Consider the following 17,436-nt stretch of genomic DNA (forward strand, 5'->3'; position numbering starts at 1 on the left):
CTTTTTGAAGCGCGAATTGGGGAATTTGAATTTCTAGTGTAGCCAGATTCTAGAAATAAATAGGGTTGAAAACGTGAGCAAGGGGGTTTTGTGAAAGAAAAAACGAGCTAGCTTTTCGTATAAAAAAATCAAGGAATAAAAACAGTAACGATGATTTTTTTAACCACGAACTATATTTTATGAAATCTAGTACTTTCTATTGAAAAGTATTTTTATCCTACCATAACAATTGTCGATTTCCTAAACTATTTTTACAGTCTTACGGGACTTATTTTTACGCAGCACAAAACTAAGATTTATAGTGAATCAATGTACCAATGACTGGAAGTGACGAATGATTCATTCATGACGCCATTCAAAATTCAAAGGGCCCCATATTGGTGCGCACGAGACTTTGCGCGCCAATCAGTGGCTCCAGGGCGGGCTCTTTCCCAACCCACGCCACTTGAGCGCGAAAATCGACGACGAGCAGTGAAAAAGGAGAAGCGCGTAGTAAAAATTGAGATGACGCGATTTCCCCTTCGACTCCCCCTTCGTCACTTCAGCTTCCGCCAGTTTTCAATCAGCAGCAGCAGTTTTGGAAGAATTCGAGAATTGAACGATTTCGACGAGTTTTTCGAATGGACGAGCGAGGAGAAGATTTTGGTTTATTTCTATGCTGAGTGGTGTAATTTACGCGGATTTCAAATTGAAGAGGTAGAACAGAAAACGTAGAAGACAAGTACTGTATTGAAATCACGAAAAGCCCTGCAAGGAATCGACAAGAGCGCTAGAAAAATGCGTCAAAAGTTCAAAAGGTGAGAAATTCCATCAATTTTCCTTCGAAAAATCCTTTTTCTTTTTGTAAATTTTGAACCTAATTCCTAGCTGAGCTGATAAAAGTCGATTTTGACGAGTACGATGACATTTCAGCGCATTATACAGTCGATTATCTTCCTCAAACCCTCCTTATTGCGAAAAATAAAGGTTTGGAAATCTAAAAATTACAAATTCTCAATTTGAAACTAGAACTCGATCGTTTTATTGGAAACAAAGATGAAGAATTCATCAAAGAATTTCTGAAGAAAAACGATTTGTGATGACCTCTTGAAATTTTTCAATCAGAAGAGAATTTTCTAAACTCGGGATTTTTAGATAATTTTCGATGAATTTCGTTGCTCGAGCCATTTCCAGACGAACTTTCGCTTCGACTCGCCCTGTTCTTGGAAAAGTCTTCGATCTTGGCGACAAATCTGAAATTTCTGGCATTTTGCAAGGTAACAGCCTGCACAACAGACCGTAAATCGAAGAAAAAAGTGAGCCCGGTTATCAAGGAAATTTTTTATCGGTGAGAGATCTGAACGTCGAAGTTTGAAGGTACCTGCGGGAAATTCAAATTTCCAGCTTGCCTTAGGAGCGCGATTTGCAATCGGCGGCTGGGCGTTTTGCATCTGGCCTCGGGCGGGTGACACCTGCTCAATGCTTATAAAAATCAGACCATTCTAGATTTTACCCTCTTTCGATATATTTTTTCTAGAAAGGAAGCTTGAATTTATTCCCTTTTTACAAGCCTCAAATTAAATTATATCATTTTTGATAAAATGAATCTACTGCTTCTTTTTCATATTTATGTTTAATACGATCAAGAGAAATTTAGAATCGCCAAATCTTTTGGTCGACTTCCACGCTTCCTGGTGCGGCCCTTGCAAAATGATGGATCCTTGGTTGAAAAACGTCATCGCCCAAGAAGATGGTTCGTGATCCAGCCAGGCTGCCGGCTCGAGCCGCTACTGGCCCCAGTTCAAACTAACAAGTTCGTTCAGACGTAAATCTTTTGAAAATCGACGTCGACGAGTTTGAAGATATCTCCCTCGACTTTCAAGTGCGGGCAATGCCGACTGTTGTCTTTTTGAAAAACGGCGACGAAGTGAATAGATTTGTCGGAGCTAGAGACGAGTCTGGAATCAAAGAATTTATTGTCAACTCTATGGAGCGCTAATTTATCAGTTCCTTTCCTCAAATATTATTCAGTTTAACTGAATCAGTTCTTGATCGATATTCTAAATTTATCTCGTTATTTCATCGTGATCCGTTTAGACAGCAAAATCGGTTATTGAAAATATATGGTGAGCGAGTACAAGGAGTGTCCACTCTGTAAAGAAGAACTCGTCTCCAAATCACATGTCAGAGAACACATCATAAGCCACCAAGTTGACAAAGGTAAGTTTCTCTCTTCCTTGCTATCAATAACGCTCGATTCTTAGCTTACAGTTGCGCTAAATGTGACGACTTCTTTGCAAACTGGGGCGATCTGATGGAACACCTCGGCGTTCAACACAACGAGTCGTCTTACTCGGAGCGTATTCACTGGAACAACGTCACCACCGGCGAGCTAATAAAAAACATCTGTGAAGACATTTCCTCCGATGTTTCGAACTCTGAGAGTTGCCGGTCGTCCGATATTTCGTGCCCCTCGCCTGACTCTGCTATTCAAGGATTTCTCGATCAAAAAGCTACACCACTGGAGGACATATCTGAAGACATAGAAGAGGCTGATGTTCCCGAACGATCGCCCGATTCTGGCTTCATCATGACTTCTGGTACAGAAGCAGATGCAATCGACGCTGGTTCCTCTGGTTCCCCGTTTACCAGCAGAATCAATTTGAAGAGAACGAAACCGATGTATGTAAACATCACCCGGCTGGATCCATCAAAAGACTACGTCGATGGTGCAAGCAAAAAAGGAGCGGTGAGACGTGTGTCTACGCAGGAAAAGAACAGGATTGACGAGGAAGTACTCGATATTTTCAACGAGTCGCAAGGTTCGCCAGAAGCTCTTTCTCGTCCTGACACTCCGATCGAAACGGTCATCGCTGAAGAGAGTGAAAAAGAAAACATCGAGCCATCACTGGGAGAAAAAGAAAAGCCTGTATCACAGCCCGAGCCAGTCCAATCTGCTGATAGTCCTCTACCTGCTCTAGAACCAGTTGAGGATCAACTGGAAAATGCTCCTCAAGCAGAAGTAAAAGAAGAACCAGTGGATGAGAATGAGCAACATTCTGAGTCACCAGAGCCAGAAATCGAAGTCAACTACAGCGAAGGAGATATCGTCTGGGTCTGGATGAAAAAATTCCCCATTTGGCCAGCCCTTATTTCTAGATCGCCAGTAGAAGAAGGAGGGGACTTTGTGCGCTTGGTGAAGGGACTGAAAAAGGGAACGGATGAAATGGTGAAGAACTACCACTGCCAATTCTTCGGCGATCGAACTGAGCGAGCATGGATGACTGGAAATGCGATTGTGAATTGGGAAGAGAACATGGAGCCGCTGGATCAATTCACGAAAATCACAGAAGCTATCATCAACAAGATCCACAAGGCCTACAAGAAAAAGGAGCGCTCAAAGCAGCTGTTGACCGTGAAAAGAAAGTTGACAAAAACACAAGAAGGCAGTTTTGAAAAGGCAATCGAAGAGGTCAAAGATGCACTGGCAATCGAAAACATAGATGATAGAATTGAAAAATGGGGCATCCAATACATCGATGAAGAGGACATCAGAGAGTTCAAGCGAGTGAGGGATGCGGAGAGGCGAAAGAGCGAACCGAAAAAGACCGTCACGAAGAAAAAAAGCATCTTGCCAAAGACGGTCATCACGCGTTTCGATGAGCTTGATTGGGCAGAAAGCGCGGAAGAGCGAAATCCAACTCTACTCGTTGACGAGAGAAGAATGAACGATCACAGAAGAGTCGAGGCTGTACCTGTTCTTATGTCTCACCCAGAGAGGAAGGAGTACAAGCCCGTGATGCATGAGACACGAACGATTACAAAGGAACTCGCTGAGCGGGCAATTTCGACACTGTTCCGAAAAACCAAGCGATCTCAGCAGAAGGAATCGCCCGTGAAGCCTTTGAAAAAGAAACCAGCTGAAAAAGAAGACGTCGTCGGTTCCAAAGGCGATCACAAAAACGTGTGCGTCGACTGCGAAGAGCCGAGTACCGAAGAGATGGGAGGACATTTCTGCCGCGTTTGCAAGCAATTCTTCCACGAATTGTGTCAGAGCAATGAGAAAGAAAGTGTTGTCTTTATTTGTCGCAAGTGCAAGGATGGGAAGTACAGTTGCTTTGAGTGTAATATGGAGATATCGGATGAGGACGCCGTGCAAGATCCAAGTCTAGCCATAGCATGGGTAAGTTTATCGATGACAATTTTGAAGAATCGCGAAATTAACGGCTTATCTTAGTGTCCAGTCGAAGATTGCGGCAAGGTCTATCACAGGCACTGCCTTGAAGATAACAAATATTCGACACCATTTTCCTCCAAAGAGTCATCCGAGCAAAGTTACAAATGCCCACATCACAACTGTAAAACCTGCGTCCTGAAGAAAGACGACAAAAAAAGATTCGCTGAAGCTAACCTCAAGTTCAAAAGCAAGTTCCTTCATTCTATGCCCATTTTCTTAATCTTTTCTTCAGGGAAAAATGTTCAAATGCATTCGATGCCCAACTGCCTATCATTTTAACGCTGAGAACAAAAAAGACAAAGATGATGAATGTGTTCCTGCTGGTAGCGTGCTCATTGCTGGGACGAGCATTATTTGTCCAAAGCACTTCAATGTAATGAAAAACGTTGCTTAGATTCCTCATCAATGTTTCTAGCGACGGAAGGATAAGAAGAGCCATCGACAGATCCACGTCAATAATTGCTTCCACTGCTTTGAAGGAGGTAATCTGATCATTTGCGACCGATGTCCGGCTGCCTATCACGAGGCTTGTCTCGAGAGCCCTCCTAACTCCGATGGGGCCTGGTTCTGTCCGGATTGCGAGAAGGGATCGACAATTCATTACAACGATATTGTCTGGGCAAAGGTACTAAACTTTAGTAACTAAAGTTTCCGTTATTTATCAAACTAACAATAAACACCAGATCGGTAACTATCGCTGGTGGCCGTCCGAAGTCTGCCATCCAAAAAACATTCCAGACAACATCGCCAACATAAATCACGAAGCGGGCGAATTTGCAGTCAAATTCCTTGGTACCAATGACTACTACTGGCTCAACCAGCATCGGTGCTTTCTTTACAAGGTACTTTCGAGGACTGATATCAATTCTTTCGTTTGAAATATTGCTTTAATGCTTGAAAATCGGCTTCCCAATTTTTAATGCTTCTGAATCATAGGGACTTGTGGATAATCCGGTTGCGTTATTATACCATAATAATCAAGCTTTATACAAAATAAACGAAGATGGCAAGGTTTGATAATCTCACTTAAAAATATTTTTTGCATGATCACAATTTATCACTCATTGCATGGTTCTATTCAATGCTTGCTCACTTTTTTCACGTGTTATTTTCATGAATTAATTTTGTTTTAGGACATTGACCGTTTAACCTATCTCGGAGCTTTGTCTGGAAAGGGTGGCCTCAGAGACCATTTCCGTGAGGCTCTTATTGTGGCGGAGAACTTGTTCGACGAAAGAAGAGGCATCAAATCCTCTGGTGGATCTCTTCCTTTCCAAAAGATCATTAAGAATGTCGTAAGTATCCTGTTTTCTTCTTAGATTTCAGTCGACTCACCATCTTTTTAGGTTCACCAGAGTTTCCCCGACAATCTGAAGCAAGCAATCAAAAAGAGAATAGAGTACAACCTATCAGAGACCGAAATCTGTGAGTGTCACAAGCGCGGGAACATGTGCGACGAAGACTGCCAAAATCGCCAGCTCCAAAACGAGTGCTCCTCGAAGTGTCCCAACGGAGACAAGTGCCAGAACCGTCGATTCACCAAGCGCCAGTACCCGCCTCTTCAGAAGTTCACTACCACTTGGGGCGGGAATGGACTCAAGGCGAAGAAACTCATCTCGAAGGGTACTTTTATCATCGAGTACGTCGGCGAAATCATTTCGCACGAGGAGTCGAGGATCCGTCTCGCAAATTCGGCAAAGATCGGCGTCACTAATTATTATATTCTCGAGCTCGATAATGTAAGTTTCTTTGTTGGAGAGTGGCAAAGTTTGAACTCTTTTCTAGTTGCGGATGATCGACGCTGGTCCAAGGGGAAACATAGCCAGGTTTATCAACCACTCTTGCGACCCGAACTGCTGCATTGACCCTTGGATTGTTCAAGGAGACACTAGAATTGGTAAGAAGCATTCTTATTAACTCTTTTAACGTGCGTTTTCAGGAATCTTCGCAACGCGAGACATCCAAGAAGGCGAAGAACTGACCTTCAACTACCAACTCCAGCAGTCGTCCGAGGAAGGCAAGACAAAATGCCTCTGCAACAGCAAAAACTGCGCCGGCTACATTGGCGACAAGGTCAAAAACGAGAAGCCAGAGTCATCGCAGAACTCGAAGAAGTCGAAGTCCTCGAAAAAGCGCAAGCAAGCTTCGAGGAACTCGACCGCCGCCGATACGAGCATTTCACAAGTCACAAAGAAGAGGAAACTTGCGTAAACTCTTGACTTCACCAGGCACTCACAGATCTTTACAAAAAAAGAAAAACAGTTCACTCTCTCACTCAGCTTATTTTTCCTTTATTATCAATTACAACTGCCACTCACATTTTTATTCTGAATTCTTCTGTGACAAACATGACGCTGCCGGCCAGATTCACTTTTTGAAACAACTGAAGTTGATACTGAGCCTTTTTTACTGTAAATACACGTCTAAAAATAAACTATATTTAATTCACTTTGGCTTATTATCTGCAAAACTTTCGCTAAAACTAATCGAAGCTTGAATGCATCATATTTTGTCTAAGAGACTTTGCAAATATGTTCAAATTTCTCTAGACCCCATTTTTGCATCTTCAGTTTCTTTGCTTTGCTTCTCATTCTGCATTTTCTAGGCCTCAAGGTACGCAGATTGAGGACAGATTTAGCGAAGGATTAAATGAAAATAATCCAAAATGAATTGAATTGTTATTGAAGAGATCATCTCAGAAGTTTCTTCTTCTCATTTTTATTCTTTAGATCTTGATCTGGGCCTCAAAGAAATCGGACAACCATGGACGCTGGTTTCGAATCATTCGAAGTTGAAGAAATTCGTGATAAGCGGGTTACTAAAAGAGGTGAGTCCTTGCAAAAGGATATGGTCTAATTAATATGATCTTCAGGAAGCACGGAGTACCTAATCAAATGGAAAGGATACCCAGAACATGAAAAGACCTGGGAGCCGCCAGAGAATCTACAGTGCTACTCAATGATTTCTGAATTCGAAGAGGCTCATTCGAAGAAGGAGATCCGCAGATTCAAGCGGCCTAAAAACCCCGAGGTAGATTCTTATTGCTTATTTTTGGTTGAAACTTTTAAATAAGGACAAGGACGGTTTTGATTTCAAATACACGGCGAAGCGAATCATGGGAGTATCACATGATGACGATGGAAGAATTCTCTTTCTCATTCGATGGTAAGAGAATCGGCTCTCTTTTTATCAGCATTGTTTCAGGATAACAGATAAAGGCGAGAAAGACGTTTCTTTTGTCTACGCAAGCAGAGCAAACGATCATATTCCCAGCGTAAGTTTGATTCTATCATTAGGGATTAGAGATATTTTTCAGCTCGTGATTGATTTTTACGAATCGAAGCTGACCTGGCACAAGCAGTACCGCGTAAGCAAGAAGAAGACGTAAGAAAATCGAAGAAAAAAATGTCTACCAACTGCCAAACACAAAACAAAATAAACTGTTCTTGGTAGACCCCAGTCACTGACAGTGGCTCACTCACTCTATCACGTAAAATGTTTGCTCCAATGGGTTAAAACTTAAAGCAAGTTGCCTTTCTTTTTTTTCGTTTTTCAAGCTCACTTCATAATTCGACAAACAGTCAGTATTTTACCAATCAAAGTAAATTCACTTCTCTCTTTCTCTCATACTCAGGAACCACACTTCAGTTATTTTCTCTGCTTGGTAAAAATACTCCAACCGAATAAGTCCACGAAATCATCTTTGAAAGATCCTATCCTAACCAGCTTTTCTCTCCTTTCTTCCTTCAATCTAATACTATTCTATTTATAGCTTGCTTCTCCCTTAAAGTTTTAAGGGAGTCGGCGAGCTATACCAAGGTGAAGTTCCTCTGCGTTCATTCTAACCTTACTTACTTTACTAACAATAACTGTAAATTAAAAATTTAAGAAGCTCTTAAATTTCAAGAAAAAAATGCTCCAATTTAAATCTTTAAGCGGCTATAACTCTTAAATCTTGAAGCAGTTGCATAAACTGTTCCTATTTCTTTCACTTCAAAAACGAATTGGGTGTCATTAAAATTCGCTGTAAATAAATGATTTCCGACAAAAATACCTGTTTCTTTCTCAAGAATGAAGTTGTGTCCTTTGTCAGATGATGGCGATGAAATTGTCTTTCCGAAATTTTTGAAGAAATGCAGAATTGGCAGGGCAGAAATAAAACAAGCCTTGCATGGAAACGAAAGTAAGGAGAAAGCTGAAAAAGTGTCGAAATCATCTGTTGATTTTCAACTTCGCGATGATTCTATAACTGTGACTAACATTGGAAAGAACTCGGTGTTTACCGGAGATTTCGGGATGCCTTTGGAAAAACTGGGGCCGGATCAAGAACGAGTTTTGAAATTCGGAGATGTCGTCGGTTTTCGGCAAGACGCGCTGATCTTTCGGATTGAAAGTGGCTCTACTAGAAAAACGTCGAAATCCGATGAGATCAACGAGGAGAATACTGAGGCTATTTCTGAAGAAATACAAAATAAGGAAGAGTCTCAAATAGGGTCAGACAATGCTGAATGGACAAGTGGCTCCATTTCAAACCACGAAGAGTGAGAAAATAAATTCAATCGTTACTTTTTCAATGAAAAGTTTTCAGCGAAAACAAATCTTCAAAAAGCGAAGCTGGCCCCAGTCATATTAACACAGCTGCCCCAGCTCGGACGCGGCCTCCCTGCGAGTACGGGGGACAATGTTACCGTCGAAATCCAAACCATAAAATCGAATTTTGCCACCCTGGTGATGACGATTGGTGGGATCCTCTTGTTGAAAATGATGATCCTGATTTTCAAGATCCACGACCTGGTAATTCAAGGCATTTTTGTAAAAGGCTCTTGATGAATTTTTAGAATGCCAATATGGCATCCTCTGCTACCAAAAAAGCGAAGCTCATCGGCGAAAATTTCAACATAATACAGCCGGAAGCGCACCAAAGAGAAGAGCAGCCAGAAAAGCAGAAGAGAAGAACAAAGAAATCTCTTCTGATAGCGACGATCTCTTGAGAGAATCTGAAAGCGAGGTTGAATACGACATTTCTAGCGGAGAGGAGGAAAGACCAGCAAAAATGCAAAAAATTACAGCTGAAGCAAAGGAGCTCATAAACGAAACAAAAAAGATGCTTCGCGATCGAAATTTCTGATGATCCCTTTTATGAATTTTTTGTACTACAGTTAATTCCAGTGATTCTTTTAAAACATTATTTTCAATTTGATTTTTGTCAAATGAATGGTCCCTTGTTTAGAATGTCTTTTATAAAAGGAGTGGAGCAAATTGCCAACAAGAAAGTTTTCTATGAAAATGCATTGAAATATTGGGACAGGGTTCCACCGACGCTTGATGGTGTCATGGGTGGATTGCCCATGCTTTCAGGTTTGAAGTCTTTTCGTTGGTACTTTTGTTAATATGATGGTTTAGATCTGGATCTTCAAGAATCAAAGCCTTTTCTAAAGAAACTCGGGATGAAACACGGGATGAAGACAGAGAGAGCGTGCGACTTTGGCGCTGGGATAGGCCGTGTTGCTGATAAACTTTTACTCCCAGTCTTCAAAGAAGTGGAAATGGTCGAGTTTTCCGCCAAGCTTTGTGAGCAAGCAAATAAAGATTTCACGGAAAAGGGGCTGATTGAAAGATTGAAGATCACTTGTCTTCCGATGCAAGGTAGGGTTTTAATTTATTGCGGACTTTCTGCTAACTGTGTATTCTCAGATTATGATACATCAATAAAATTCGACTTGTTTTGGTTTCAATGGTGCGTCGGCCATCTGACCGATGAGGATTTTATCGCTCTCTTTACGAGACTGAGAGGAAAATTATCGGAAAATGGAGTCATTGTCATCAAAGACAATTGTGCCTCTACTGAGGAGACAGGTTACTTTCCGAAATATGGAATCAAAAATATAGCTTAGTTTTCAGAGTTTGATACAGCTGATTCGAGTGTTTCTCGACCAGTGACTGAATTGGAGAGACTTGTAAAAGAAGCGGGGTTGAAGGTGATTGAGAAAGAACAGCAAAAGAATTTCCCTGAGATAGGTCTTTATCCTGTTTATACTCTTGCCCTCCGCCCGATGGAATAAACAACCAGAAAATTAATCAGATGAATAAAAAAGGAGCCCGAAATCGTCACTTTTATTTCAGATGATCGAAAGGATACGTGATTTAAATCGTGTCGCTATAATTTTATAGCAACAATGACGAACTGGCTCCAGCTAACTAGACTTTTCGCCAACAAGAAGGCTATAATTGTTCTCCAAGGTATGGGTTCATATTCTTGAGAAGAAGGATTCTTTAGTGAGTAAAAGTATGAACCCTCGTTGTTGTTTTTATAATTTTATTTTTGTTACTTCAATTTCGTCTTCCCGATATCAGTTCTCCGGCCAAGGTAAAAACATCTTTGACTATTTTAGCGAAGATTTTAGCTTTTTGAAACTAATGTCATTTTTAGCACCAATCCGAATCTGAGCTAGAAAGAATTAAAAACTCAGTGAAAATCGAACTGCGAGAACTTGAAAGGTACTTTCTCTCATTCCATGATACTGTAATTATTTTGTTTCCGGTAGGACACGTGACACAGAGCAAAAAAAAGTAGAAAGCGTGCGTAAAAATGTCCTTGCTGAAGAACAGCGTCTCAAGCAACTGAAATCAGATGTGGCTGACTATCGTGGTCAAATTCAAGCTCTTGAGCGCGAATTACGCCAAAAAGCTGCGATTCAGAATCCGCCCGTGATGCCTCCGGAGCGTATCTTTCCACCGCATGAGATTCCGACGATCCCCTTCAGGGCCAATATTGACTGTTCCCGCGGCGACTGTTTTGATTACACCCGATGTCCGTTGACGGGTGGATTTCCGGTTTATCTTTATCCCATCGATCATATTCTCGACGATGTTACACACCGTCGCGCTGAGAATATCCAAGCCGGGCTACGTAAAATGCTGCAGATTGTCGAAGACGCAAATACCGCCTGTATTTGGTTTTTCATAACTGATAGTGTCGGTGATTTCGACCCAGAAACGCTTGAACATTGGCATGGTGATGGGAGAAATCATGTGATTATGGACCTGTCAGGCAGCTCAAGCTGGGGCGATATTGGCAGAGCTTCGAAAATGGGAACAGGCTTTGCGAATGTTTTGCCTTTTGATCTCCTTTTGCCAGAACCGATCGAGCTTCATCAACCAATTTGGGAGATCGCACCGCTTATGACTCCAATAAAACGCGCTCATCGACTCGTTTTTCAATTCTCTCCGCCACAAGGTGCCAGCAAAATCGTCGAGCAGCTGGCCTTGTTGAAGAAGCAACCGGATAATGTGGTAGAACCTGTTTCCTGCGGCGCGAAGCCTTGGGCGAATTGTGGGACGCTGGAAGAAAGGCTTGAGATCTTGTCGACGTCGACATTTTCCCTTGTTCTCGTTGAGAATAGTTTTGCTGATGTTTCTGATCGGCTTCTCGAAAGTTTGCTTTCCGGCGCCGTGCCGGTGGTGCTATCGTACTCTGGTGTATTGCCACTGCCCCTTAACGCTGTTATCGACTGGTCGAAAGCGTCCTTGCAACTTCCACTTTCGCGTCTTCCCGAGTTGTCGTTTTTGCTCAGTTCCATGACCTCGGATGATATCTTCGACTTGAGAAGACAAGGACGGTTTCTTCTCGAAGAATACTTCTCCTCCGAAGTCAAATCAGTCTACAGCGGTCTTCAAGCGCTCAGACACAAGATCGGATTGACCCCTCCTCCGATGGAACAAGCTGTCGGCGAAACGACGGACATTGAAAAGTTCTACCCGCCAACTTTACCCGCCGAACCAAACTTTCTCGATGAGGAAGCAAAGGACGAATTCGTATCAATCCAGGTAAACATGATTTTTTGTCGACTCACTTGGCTATCAATTCTGTTTCAGTCATTATCGCCGCTTCCATCGCCTGTTTTTCCTCAAAATTACACATATTTGATCAAGGATTATTTCAACTCTGTTGGTCCCTTTGCACACAAAATGATCGATGTCAATATTTTGGCAACGCCGCTACCATCAGAAGAAAAGTTCCACGACAAACAACTCCCGTTTGACCCCATTTGTGGGGGAGCAGGGGGCGATGGGACGCAATACCAGGTAACATTATGCCTTCTTCCTTGATTTCATACAATTTTCAGAGCGCACTTGGTGGTAACTTTCCACGAGAAGAGTTCACTGTAGTTATTTTGACCTACAAGCGCGATGATGTCCTTATCGGTACCCTTTCTCGTCTCGTGAATCAGCCACACTTGAACAAAGTCGTTGTTGTTTGGAACTCTCCCTATCCGATTCCAGACAATCTTCAATGGCCAGCTATTGGAGCCCCAGTAGAAGTTGTCATTCCTGAGCAAAACTCGTTGAATAATCGATTTCTTCCTTACAAAAACATCGAAACGGAAGCAATTCTTTCTCTCGATGATGATACGCATCTGAGAAGGGATGAGATCGAGTTTGCTTTTCGGACATGGAGAGAAGTAAGATTTATTAACGATAATTGAGTCAAAAACTGATAAACTTCAGAATCGCGACAGAATCGTTGGCTTTCCGGGAAGACACCACTCATGGGAGAATGGAGGGTGGTTTTATAACTCTAACCACACTTGCGAGCTGTCAATGGTCCTCACAGGCGCAGCATTTTTTCACAAGCAGTACTCGTATCTGTACTCAAACTGGCAGCCTCCCGAAGTCAAGGCCCTTGTCGACGAGCTGATGAATTGTGAGGACATTGCCCTCAACTTTCTCGTTTCTCATCTTACCCGAAAAGTGAGAAAGACTAGAAGTTAAAAACTAAAAAATTGATTTACTAGCCTCCTGTAAAAGTAACTTCCCGCTGGACTTTCCGATGCTTAGGCTGCCCAGAAGCTCTGAGTTCCACAGATGGTCATTTCAATGAGCGCCACTACTGTATAAAGGTGACTAAAAATGACTGCGAATGATCGAAGCCAGCGTTGATCATCAGTTATCGATACCGTCTTTTCTTGATATTTCGCCCCGCGCTTTATAAACTTGTCCGGTTCTGGATATATTTCATTCCTTTTTCATCTAAACTTGGAATAAATAGACTTTTTACTTCTTGGAAAAATGAGCAAAAATGCTAAGAAAATCTACTCAAAACATAAAATGCGCAGATTGAATTACAATACTGGGCCGATTACTAGCTACAATAACGCAAGCTTTCATTCTCTTCAAGCCAAACCCCAAAAGCCGATAAAAAGAATAACAGTGTGGCGAAGACTTGATTTCTCTTCCATCGAAGTAAAGGTAATAATTTCTTATTTCTAGCGCTTGACGAAGATCTGGGGCTACAATCCGCTGCTGTACACTGGTTACAGAGTTGACTCTGTATTATTCAAAACTAGACTGCCCCACGATAAACAGAAATGCTTCAAATTTATCTAACCAATTCTTTAACGACTTTATCAAGCTCCAATTTTGCCTTGCCATGTAAAAAAGATATTATCAAAGATTTAAAAAAGAGTTCTTATTTATTATAATTTATAAATTATATTTGCTTTGCCTCTATGATACAATTTCGCAATACCATATGTTTCCAACCAACTTTCTTCATAATTAAAAAAGGGATTCTTTACCAACAAAATCGTAATTTTTCAATTTAGAAAGAAAGTAAGGACTCATCGCCAAGCTTGACCGAAGTCGACTTTTTGGCTCTTCCCGATCAAAAAATGACGGTGAATTTAATGCCAAGTCGCAAGTCCCGTGGCCAAAGAAGAAGTGTTGAGGGCGAAAATGATCAGATCAAAAGGTATGAAGATAATCAAACTGCATGCTTTCCTCTAGAACACTCTTGTTTATCGAAAACTACAAGATGCTATTTTCCTAAATTCACAAATTTGCGAGTGACAAAATGAAGAAGAGTCCCATTTTTAGAGAACGTTTTCCCGCTTTTAAAGGCAATTTGTGGAAGTATGTCTTTTTTCAAGAGAGTCTTTAAGAGAGAAAATATTTTAATCAAACATTAAGCGAGCCAGAGCCGGCAGAAACGCAACGTCGACCGAATTACGACGATCTGCCTTCAGAGTTCGCTATTTGCGACCCGAATAGCACCACTCCAATGGCCCCAAAACCACCACTACCTGCGACTCCGAAAACTCCGCAAAACGTTCAGAAGAAGCCAGAAGCCTCAAAGAAAACAGAAAATAAGCCGAAAAACGATCGCGCACAGCAAGAAAGAAAACCGCCAAAAGAAATGATGAAGAAGCCTGCAAAAGAAAACCGACAGAATGCGAAAAATCCCGCGAAAGAAGCCGTCAAAAAGCAAGATGATCGAGTCAAACGAGTGGAATCCCAAGAAAGAAGTGAGAGAATTTCTTGTAAAATTGTCCTTTATTTGCTATTTTCAGAATCGACAGAAGATTTGATCAAGGACTTGATCGCGCGCAACGAGGAAATCGGCTCTTTGATGAAGATCGTTCAGGGCAATATTCCCAGCCAGAAATCAACCGAGAAGAAGCTCCTGAAGCAGGAGCTCAAGAATCTGTCTCACATGTAAGTTAAGCAAAAGAATATACACTCTAATTGAGTTTTAGGCAAGACATGTATGCAGGAAACTGCCTCTCCATCGCTCTTCGACTCTTCAATGCTGAATCTTCATCTGAAAAAACTGACAAGCATCGCATCGATTTATATAGAAGCATCGGTCGTTACAAGCAAAAAAGTGAAGAAAAGACGGCGGAAATAAATGCTGCCATGAGCAAGCTTTCTGTAAATAACAAAGAAGCGGAAACGCAAAAGATGGAAAAACAGCCAAAGAAGATTAAAAAAGGTAACAGAACGATTAATTCAAAACCGATTAATTCAATCTTCTCGCAGAGTTTAACCAGGGATCTCCAAAAAACTCAAAAACTGCCGAAAAGAATCCAGATCCAGTCAAACTCAAGCCTGCTCATAAAATGGCCGTTCCAGAGCCAGCCCGAAAAGAAGGATCGGGAATCTCTTCCAATTCCGGCCCGACGTCAGAATCAGAAGTCACTGAAGAGCAAATAGAAGCGATGGAAAGTGATCCATGTAAGTACAGTTGTGGCAAATATTTTCTCAATAACAGCTGCGCGGGATTAATTCTTTGTCAACTAGGAACAAACTTTGAAACAATCTAGACGAGTTTTGACGTATCTTCAAATTTGCCTCCTCTTCATTTTTGTCAAATGCTGATCATTGTGAAGTTACTGTAATTTTCTTACTCTCCTATTCTTTTCGATTTCAAGCCTCTCGTTCATTTCATCGAGATTGATGGAAACTGCTTTTTCAAAATAACGATTTCAGATCTCGTCTATGACGAAGTCGATGCGCTCGCCGGTCAACTGTCTGATTGCGACATTGTTCATGCAAAACAATATGTTGAGCCTGAGCCTTATTATTCTGCGCGAGAAGTTTCCCAAGAGATGGCAAAGCTGAAACTCGAAGAAAACGCTGTTTCTGTGATTCACGACTCCCATCTCGCCCGAGAAATGGAGCCATCTGAATTCACTGAAATCAACGACGACTACTGCAAGGCTTGCGAGGACCTTGGACAACCCTGCGAGGACTGCGACGAACTTTCCGGCTGGTGAATCTCGCCTTCTATCTCAATTTATAACTTTATTTGTGGTGCGTTTTATTTTCAAGCCAACTGCCTCCACTTTTTCTTTTATATACTCGTCGAATTTTAATTTTGAATACACGGAAAATAGAAAAAATTACCACAGAAAAGTTTTCGGAGTTGTTTTCAGGCCAAAAAATGTCTTCGAAGTTCCAGTTGAGTATTTTTGCCAGTGCGGCACTTTCTTCGTTCCCATGCCTTTTACTCAGGGTCGAAATTTGTCACTTCTACTTGCGACTGTTCTGATTTACGGCCCGATTCCTAACGGCTCGTCGTACCAGTATTTGAAGCCAGCACGTGCGCGCACTTGAGCAGCTAGAACGGGAAAATTTGAGATGCTTTGTTGTGAGGGTAAGTATTGTACCTGAGTTTGCTGAAGCGCGTGTTGCCGGGCGCTAGAAAGAGAACAGTCAGTGCGGCTATCATCATCTGACAATAGAGAGGGTCCCGATCATCTTTATTGTTTGACTAGTCTTTTGAAAGTAGTCTCATGCGGATATTATGAAATCGAGGAAGAATATAAAAAAAATATGAGTTGCTTTTGCATGGGAATTCTCCTTGACAACTCCTACGGGAAATCGAGCTTGACAATATCATAAAGATAAAGTCGAACTTGTTCTTTTTCGACTTGAATATGGGCCAACTCATACCTTGAAAGACTCAGTATACTCAGTTTTACATCTGAGCATATTTGGGGCAGTTCTACATCTAACCATCGGGACTGGCCTCCGTTGATCCTCAAGCCCTTCCATATTATTTCTAAGCTTCGCATAATGATCAGTTCTTCTATTCTTCAGCTGTGCCCACTCCTCTCTCGTCCAAAAGGACATCAATCCGTTCGGATAATTGTTCATTCTAGTAAAAACTCTCTCGTCTGACAAAAAGTGGAAACTCTTTTCTAACCCTAATCCGGAAATCTTGAAGCCACTCTTGTGCCGTAGCAGGTCGCTATTGACAATGGCGCTGGCGTGTGGTGGGGATATTTGCTTACCTTAGACTCTGATAAAAGCTGCAATCGTAAATGATACGTGTCAGGCACGGCTGTTGTTTGTAAAACTTTCAGCATTATTGCTTTATGCAGTGTATTTTGCTTGTCAAATACTGCTGTCTTTTGACATTTACTGTATTCTTTTTCTTCTGAGATTTGCAGTTTCATATAGTCTTCTTTGATTTCCCTCAAAAAATCATCAATTTACAATTCTAGACAATGGATGAATCGGACGACAGCTTTTTATACCCGAAGGGAGATGATTCTCTTGTGTACAGCCATCCCAACAATATCTTCGAACCGAATAACTCCGAGATCGCGTATATAAAAAGCGAGCTTCCCAAATGTGACGACTCAGCGAGCCAGATTAATACGTCTAGTCAACTTGCGCAGAAATTACTCGACGATGAAAGCTTTGTGATTCCAGAATTAAATTCAGAAAGTGTTTCTGAACCCGGCCCAGCGCCACAGGAAAGGGCTTGAATGAGTTCGAAAGAAAAGTAACGAGTTAGTGTCTTTGTATTGAACTCGACAAAAGCCCTTATTGAAGCTGCTGTTCACAACGGGAGATCTGCAAAGTAAACTTTCCACAAGAAGCCTCAAATTCAATAAGGACCTTTTTGCGGATCTCGATGGCCCTTTGGTATC

General features: G+C 41.7%; 7 protein-coding genes and 1 long non-coding RNA gene across 10 annotated transcripts; 7 read left to right on the forward strand and 1 right to left on the reverse strand.

Annotated features, from left to right (window-relative positions):
- On the forward strand, positions 1-1,106 carry LOC145697003 (uncharacterized). The gene is made up of 3 exons (XR_014133839.1): positions 1-797; positions 868-966; positions 1,009-1,106. It is a non-coding gene; the product is annotated as an uncharacterized LOC145697003 (long non-coding RNA).
- Positions 1,107-1,113: 7 nt separating this feature from the next.
- On the forward strand, positions 1,114-2,048 carry LOC145696987 (thioredoxin-2-like). The gene is made up of 3 exons (XM_081774126.1): positions 1,114-1,256; positions 1,637-1,732; positions 1,803-2,048. The coding sequence occupies exons 1-3, from the start codon at positions 1,145-1,147 to the stop codon at positions 1,976-1,978; spliced, it is 384 nt and encodes a 127-aa protein (XP_081630252.1). The 5' UTR covers positions 1,114-1,144; the 3' UTR covers positions 1,979-2,048.
- Positions 2,049-2,061: 13 nt separating this feature from the next.
- Positions 2,062-6,909, forward strand: LOC145698006 (uncharacterized). Its single transcript, XM_081775212.1, has 11 exons — positions 2,062-2,199; positions 2,244-4,162; positions 4,217-4,405; positions 4,449-4,589; positions 4,632-4,841; positions 4,900-5,058; positions 5,153-5,227; positions 5,350-5,511; positions 5,563-5,955; positions 6,002-6,113; positions 6,156-6,909. Exons 1-11 carry the CDS (start codon positions 2,103-2,105, stop codon positions 6,425-6,427), a joined length of 3,729 nt encoding a protein of 1,242 aa, XP_081631338.1. The 5' UTR covers positions 2,062-2,102; the 3' UTR covers positions 6,428-6,909.
- Positions 6,910-6,943: 34 nt separating this feature from the next.
- On the forward strand, positions 6,944-9,414 carry LOC145699267 (chromobox protein homolog 1-like). Of its 2 annotated transcripts, XM_081776528.1 has the most exons (7): positions 6,944-7,043; positions 7,089-7,246; positions 7,290-7,381; positions 7,421-7,490; positions 7,533-8,757; positions 8,805-9,010; positions 9,055-9,414. In XM_081776528.1, the coding sequence occupies exons 1-5, from the start codon at positions 6,980-6,982 to the stop codon at positions 7,602-7,604; spliced, it is 456 nt and encodes a 151-aa protein (XP_081632654.1). In that variant the 5' UTR covers positions 6,944-6,979; the 3' UTR covers positions 7,605-8,757; positions 8,805-9,010; positions 9,055-9,414. The 2 variants fall into 2 exon arrangements, with proteins under 2 accessions (XP_081632654.1, XP_081632653.1); XM_081776527.1 differs by lacking the exons at positions 6,944-7,043; positions 7,089-7,246; positions 7,290-7,381; positions 7,421-7,490 and having other exon boundaries at positions 7,603-8,757.
- Positions 9,415-9,447: 33 nt separating this feature from the next.
- LOC145696920 (N-terminal Xaa-Pro-Lys N-methyltransferase 1-like) lies at positions 9,448-10,278 on the forward strand. Its single transcript, XM_081774032.1, has 4 exons — positions 9,448-9,574; positions 9,620-9,862; positions 9,911-10,072; positions 10,118-10,278. The coding sequence occupies exons 1-4, from the start codon at positions 9,448-9,450 to the stop codon at positions 10,276-10,278; spliced, it is 693 nt and encodes a 230-aa protein (XP_081630158.1).
- Positions 10,279-10,328: 50 nt separating this feature from the next.
- LOC145700553 (exostosin-like 3) lies at positions 10,329-13,793 on the forward strand. The gene is made up of 9 exons (XM_081777843.1): positions 10,329-10,455; positions 10,518-10,583; positions 10,647-10,714; positions 10,762-12,043; positions 12,092-12,301; positions 12,343-12,678; positions 12,725-12,967; positions 13,012-13,116; positions 13,487-13,793. The coding sequence occupies exons 1-9, from the start codon at positions 10,393-10,395 to the stop codon at positions 13,601-13,603; spliced, it is 2,490 nt and encodes an 829-aa protein (XP_081633969.1). The 5' UTR covers positions 10,329-10,392; the 3' UTR covers positions 13,604-13,793.
- Positions 13,777-16,463, forward strand: LOC145700554 (uncharacterized). Its single transcript, XM_081777844.1, has 6 exons — positions 13,777-13,967; positions 14,186-14,520; positions 14,566-14,710; positions 14,752-14,987; positions 15,035-15,229; positions 15,485-16,463. The coding sequence occupies exons 1-6, from the start codon at positions 13,888-13,890 to the stop codon at positions 15,769-15,771; spliced, it is 1,278 nt and encodes a 425-aa protein (XP_081633970.1). The 5' UTR covers positions 13,777-13,887; the 3' UTR covers positions 15,772-16,463.
- Positions 15,828-16,654, reverse strand: LOC145700555 (uncharacterized). Of its 2 annotated transcripts, none has more exons than XM_081777846.1 (4): positions 16,451-16,624; positions 16,165-16,195; positions 16,079-16,115; positions 15,828-15,998 (listed from the first exon to the last, which is right to left on the reverse strand). In XM_081777846.1, exons 1-4 carry the CDS (start codon positions 16,570-16,572, stop codon positions 15,898-15,900), a joined length of 291 nt encoding a protein of 96 aa, XP_081633972.1. In that variant the 5' UTR covers positions 16,573-16,624; the 3' UTR covers positions 15,828-15,897. The 2 variants fall into 2 exon arrangements, with proteins under 2 accessions (XP_081633972.1, XP_081633971.1); XM_081777845.1 differs by having other exon boundaries at positions 15,831-15,997; positions 16,061-16,115; positions 16,451-16,654.
- Positions 16,655-17,436: the final 782 nt, after the last annotated feature.

Source organism: Oikopleura dioica, chromosome 2, assembly GCF_907165135.1.
Source record: "Oikopleura dioica chromosome 2, OKI2018_I68_1.0, whole genome shotgun sequence".
In the NCBI taxonomy this organism is placed as follows: Eukaryota; Metazoa; Chordata; class Appendicularia; order Copelata; family Oikopleuridae; genus Oikopleura; species Oikopleura dioica.

What these genes read in the sequence shown, in the direction of transcription:
- LOC145696987 (XM_081774126.1), top strand. Translation starts at nt 1,145, where the DNA reads ATGAATTTCGTTGCTCGAGCCATTTCCAGACGAACTTTCGCTTCGACT. An exon ending in AATTTCTGGCATTTTGCAAG is followed by an intron (nt 1,257 to 1,636) that starts GTAACAGCCTGC and finishes AGAGAAATTTAG; the next exon opens with AATCGCCAAATCTTTTGGTC. An exon ending in CGTCATCGCCCAAGAAGATG is followed by an intron (nt 1,733 to 1,802) that starts GTTCGTGATCCA and finishes AAGTTCGTTCAG; the next exon opens with ACGTAAATCTTTTGAAAATC.
- LOC145698006 (XM_081775212.1), top strand. Translation starts at nt 2,103, where the DNA reads ATGGTGAGCGAGTACAAGGAGTGTCCACTCTGTAAAGAAGAACTCGTC. An exon ending in CAAGTCTAGCCATAGCATGG is followed by an intron (nt 4,163 to 4,216) that starts GTAAGTTTATCG and finishes GGCTTATCTTAG; the next exon opens with TGTCCAGTCGAAGATTGCGG. An exon ending in AAATAAACGAAGATGGCAAG is followed by an intron (nt 5,228 to 5,349) that starts GTTTGATAATCT and finishes ATTTTGTTTTAG; the next exon opens with GACATTGACCGTTTAACCTA.
- LOC145699267 (XM_081776527.1), top strand. Translation starts at nt 8,288, where the DNA reads ATGAAGTTGTGTCCTTTGTCAGATGATGGCGATGAAATTGTCTTTCCG. An exon ending in TCCATTTCAAACCACGAAGA is followed by an intron (nt 8,758 to 8,804) that starts GTGAGAAAATAA and finishes AAAAGTTTTCAG; the next exon opens with CGAAAACAAATCTTCAAAAA. An exon ending in TTTTCAAGATCCACGACCTG is followed by an intron (nt 9,011 to 9,054) that starts GTAATTCAAGGC and finishes ATGAATTTTTAG; the next exon opens with AATGCCAATATGGCATCCTC.
- LOC145696920 (XM_081774032.1), top strand. Translation starts at nt 9,448, where the DNA reads ATGTCTTTTATAAAAGGAGTGGAGCAAATTGCCAACAAGAAAGTTTTC. An exon ending in TGGATTGCCCATGCTTTCAG is followed by an intron (nt 9,575 to 9,619) that starts GTTTGAAGTCTT and finishes ATGATGGTTTAG; the next exon opens with ATCTGGATCTTCAAGAATCA. An exon ending in TGCCTCTACTGAGGAGACAG is followed by an intron (nt 10,073 to 10,117) that starts GTTACTTTCCGA and finishes CTTAGTTTTCAG; the next exon opens with AGTTTGATACAGCTGATTCG.
- LOC145700553 (XM_081777843.1), top strand. Translation starts at nt 10,393, where the DNA reads ATGACGAACTGGCTCCAGCTAACTAGACTTTTCGCCAACAAGAAGGCT. An exon ending in GAACTGCGAGAACTTGAAAG is followed by an intron (nt 10,715 to 10,761) that starts GTACTTTCTCTC and finishes TGTTTCCGGTAG; the next exon opens with GACACGTGACACAGAGCAAA. An exon ending in AGCGCCACTACTGTATAAAG is followed by an intron (nt 13,117 to 13,486) that starts GTGACTAAAAAT and finishes TCTTATTTCTAG; the next exon opens with CGCTTGACGAAGATCTGGGG.
- LOC145700554 (XM_081777844.1), top strand. Translation starts at nt 13,888, where the DNA reads ATGACGGTGAATTTAATGCCAAGTCGCAAGTCCCGTGGCCAAAGAAGA. An exon ending in CTCAAGAATCTGTCTCACAT is followed by an intron (nt 14,711 to 14,751) that starts GTAAGTTAAGCA and finishes ATTGAGTTTTAG; the next exon opens with GCAAGACATGTATGCAGGAA. An exon ending in GCCAAAGAAGATTAAAAAAG is followed by an intron (nt 14,988 to 15,034) that starts GTAACAGAACGA and finishes ATCTTCTCGCAG; the next exon opens with AGTTTAACCAGGGATCTCCA.
- LOC145700555 (XM_081777845.1), bottom strand. Translation starts at nt 16,654, where the DNA reads ATGAACAATTATCCGAACGGATTGATGTCCTTTTGGACGAGAGAGGAG. An exon ending in AGTATACTGAGTCTTTCAAG is followed by an intron (nt 16,196 to 16,450) that starts GTATGAGTTGGC and finishes TTCTCTTTCTAG; the next exon opens with CGCCCGGCAACACGCGCTTC. An exon ending in ACGCGCTTCAGCAAACTCAG is followed by an intron (nt 16,116 to 16,164) that starts GTACAATACTTA and finishes TTCCCGTTCTAG; the next exon opens with CTGCTCAAGTGCGCGCACGT.